A 1,405-nucleotide genomic window follows, 5' to 3' on the forward strand; every position below is an offset into this window, starting at 1 on the left:
TTAGAGAACATGGGGGGGGGGGGGACTATGACGTGAGCAAACTTGTTCTATATGGTTAAACATTTCCATTGGCTGGGGAGACCAGCTCCATGATTTTGGCATTGAGTTTCTGATTGGTCCAATCTTTTGTGATGTCATCCAAATGGCTGTCAAAGTCCACCAATAGTGCCTGATCACCAGAGCTGAACAGCTGATTAACTATGGAACAGGTTTCTTCCCACTGCCGAAGCATTATTCTAAAGAATACACATCATTAATTAATTGCACTGCAGCATTATCATCAACAAAGCTGCACATTTTTTGAGATTTGTCTTACGTGTGTTTGTCTTTGAGAGCCCAGCGGGCGTCTTTACGCTCATACATCACGATCGGAGGAACACGGCAGCCTGGAAACATCTTTTCTCCATCAATCTGAGGCATAAACATTTTTTTCCATTAAAACAAAAGGACTTTTCCAATTAACTTTTGCACCAAGGTGACATTTTCTAAATTACCATAAGCAACACGGCATTGTTACACTGCTCGAAGATCTTCTCTGCAATCTTCAAAGCACATGGTGTAGGGCTGAAGAAAAAAAAAAAAGAGAAAAGTAAAACACAGAGAATAATAAGGAACTCGGGAATGATGAAAACAGATGGAGGAGTACCTGCTGTCTGAGACACAAGCATTGGCTTGATAATATCCCATAATCCTTTGATGTGTTTGCGAACACCAAGCGTCGACCTACAACAGGAATTATTGACATGTATTCTATAAAAGAAGCATTTAAATTTTACATTTAGCAGGGATATTTATCCAAAGAGACTTACAAATGAGGAATACAATGTCATGCTGTTAATGCTGCTATAATAAAGATCATTCTATATTCAATTCTTTAAAAACACAGTCCCAGATAAAAAAAATAAAAATGTGTATATACAGGTGCATCTCAATAAATTAGAATGTCGTGGAAAAGTTCATTTATTTCAGTAATTCAACTCAAACTGTGAAACTCGTATATTAAATAAATTCAATGCACACAGACTGAAGTAGTTTAAGTCTTTGGTTCTTTTAATTGTGATGATTTTGGCTCACATTTAACAAAAACCCACCAATTCACTATCTCAACAAATTAGAATACTTCATAAGACCAATAAAAAAAACATTTTTAGTGAATTGTTGGCCTTCTGGAAAGTATGTTCATTTACTGTACATGTACTCAATACTTGGTAGGGGCTCCTTTTGCTTTAATTACTGCCTCAATTCGGCGTGGCATGGAGGTGATCAGTTTGTGGCACTGCTGAGGTGGTATGGAAGCCCAGGAAGAACCAAAGACTTAAACTACTTCAGTCTGTGTGCATTGAATTTATTTAATACACGAGTTTCACAATTTGAGTTGAATTACTGAAATAAATGAACTTTTCCA

The 1,405-nt window shown here is 36.9% G+C and overlaps 1 protein-coding gene across 3 annotated transcripts in view; it reads right to left on the reverse strand.

Moving 5' to 3' along the window:
- The window catches only part of LOC107674563 (ER membrane protein complex subunit 9-like), a 7,564-nt gene that overhangs the window by 1,971 nt on the left and 4,188 nt on the right, over positions 1-1,405 (reverse strand). For all 3 annotated transcript variants that reach the window (XM_016468589.1, XM_016468575.1, XM_016468583.1), the window contains exons 3-6: positions 647-723; positions 495-564; positions 317-411; positions 4-236 (exon numbers count right to left, since the gene is read on the reverse strand). In XM_016468589.1, coding sequence (XP_016324075.1) covers positions 56-236; positions 317-411; positions 495-564; positions 647-723 — 423 coding nt within the window. In that variant the 3' untranslated portion in view covers positions 4-55. The remainder of the gene's footprint in view (positions 1-3; positions 237-316; positions 412-494; positions 565-646; positions 724-1,405) is intronic.

Source organism: Sinocyclocheilus anshuiensis, unplaced genomic scaffold, assembly GCF_001515605.1.
Source record: "Sinocyclocheilus anshuiensis isolate Anshui unplaced genomic scaffold, SAMN03320099.WGS_v1.1 scaffold890, whole genome shotgun sequence".
NCBI lineage: Eukaryota > Metazoa > Chordata > Actinopteri > Cypriniformes > Cyprinidae > Sinocyclocheilus > Sinocyclocheilus anshuiensis.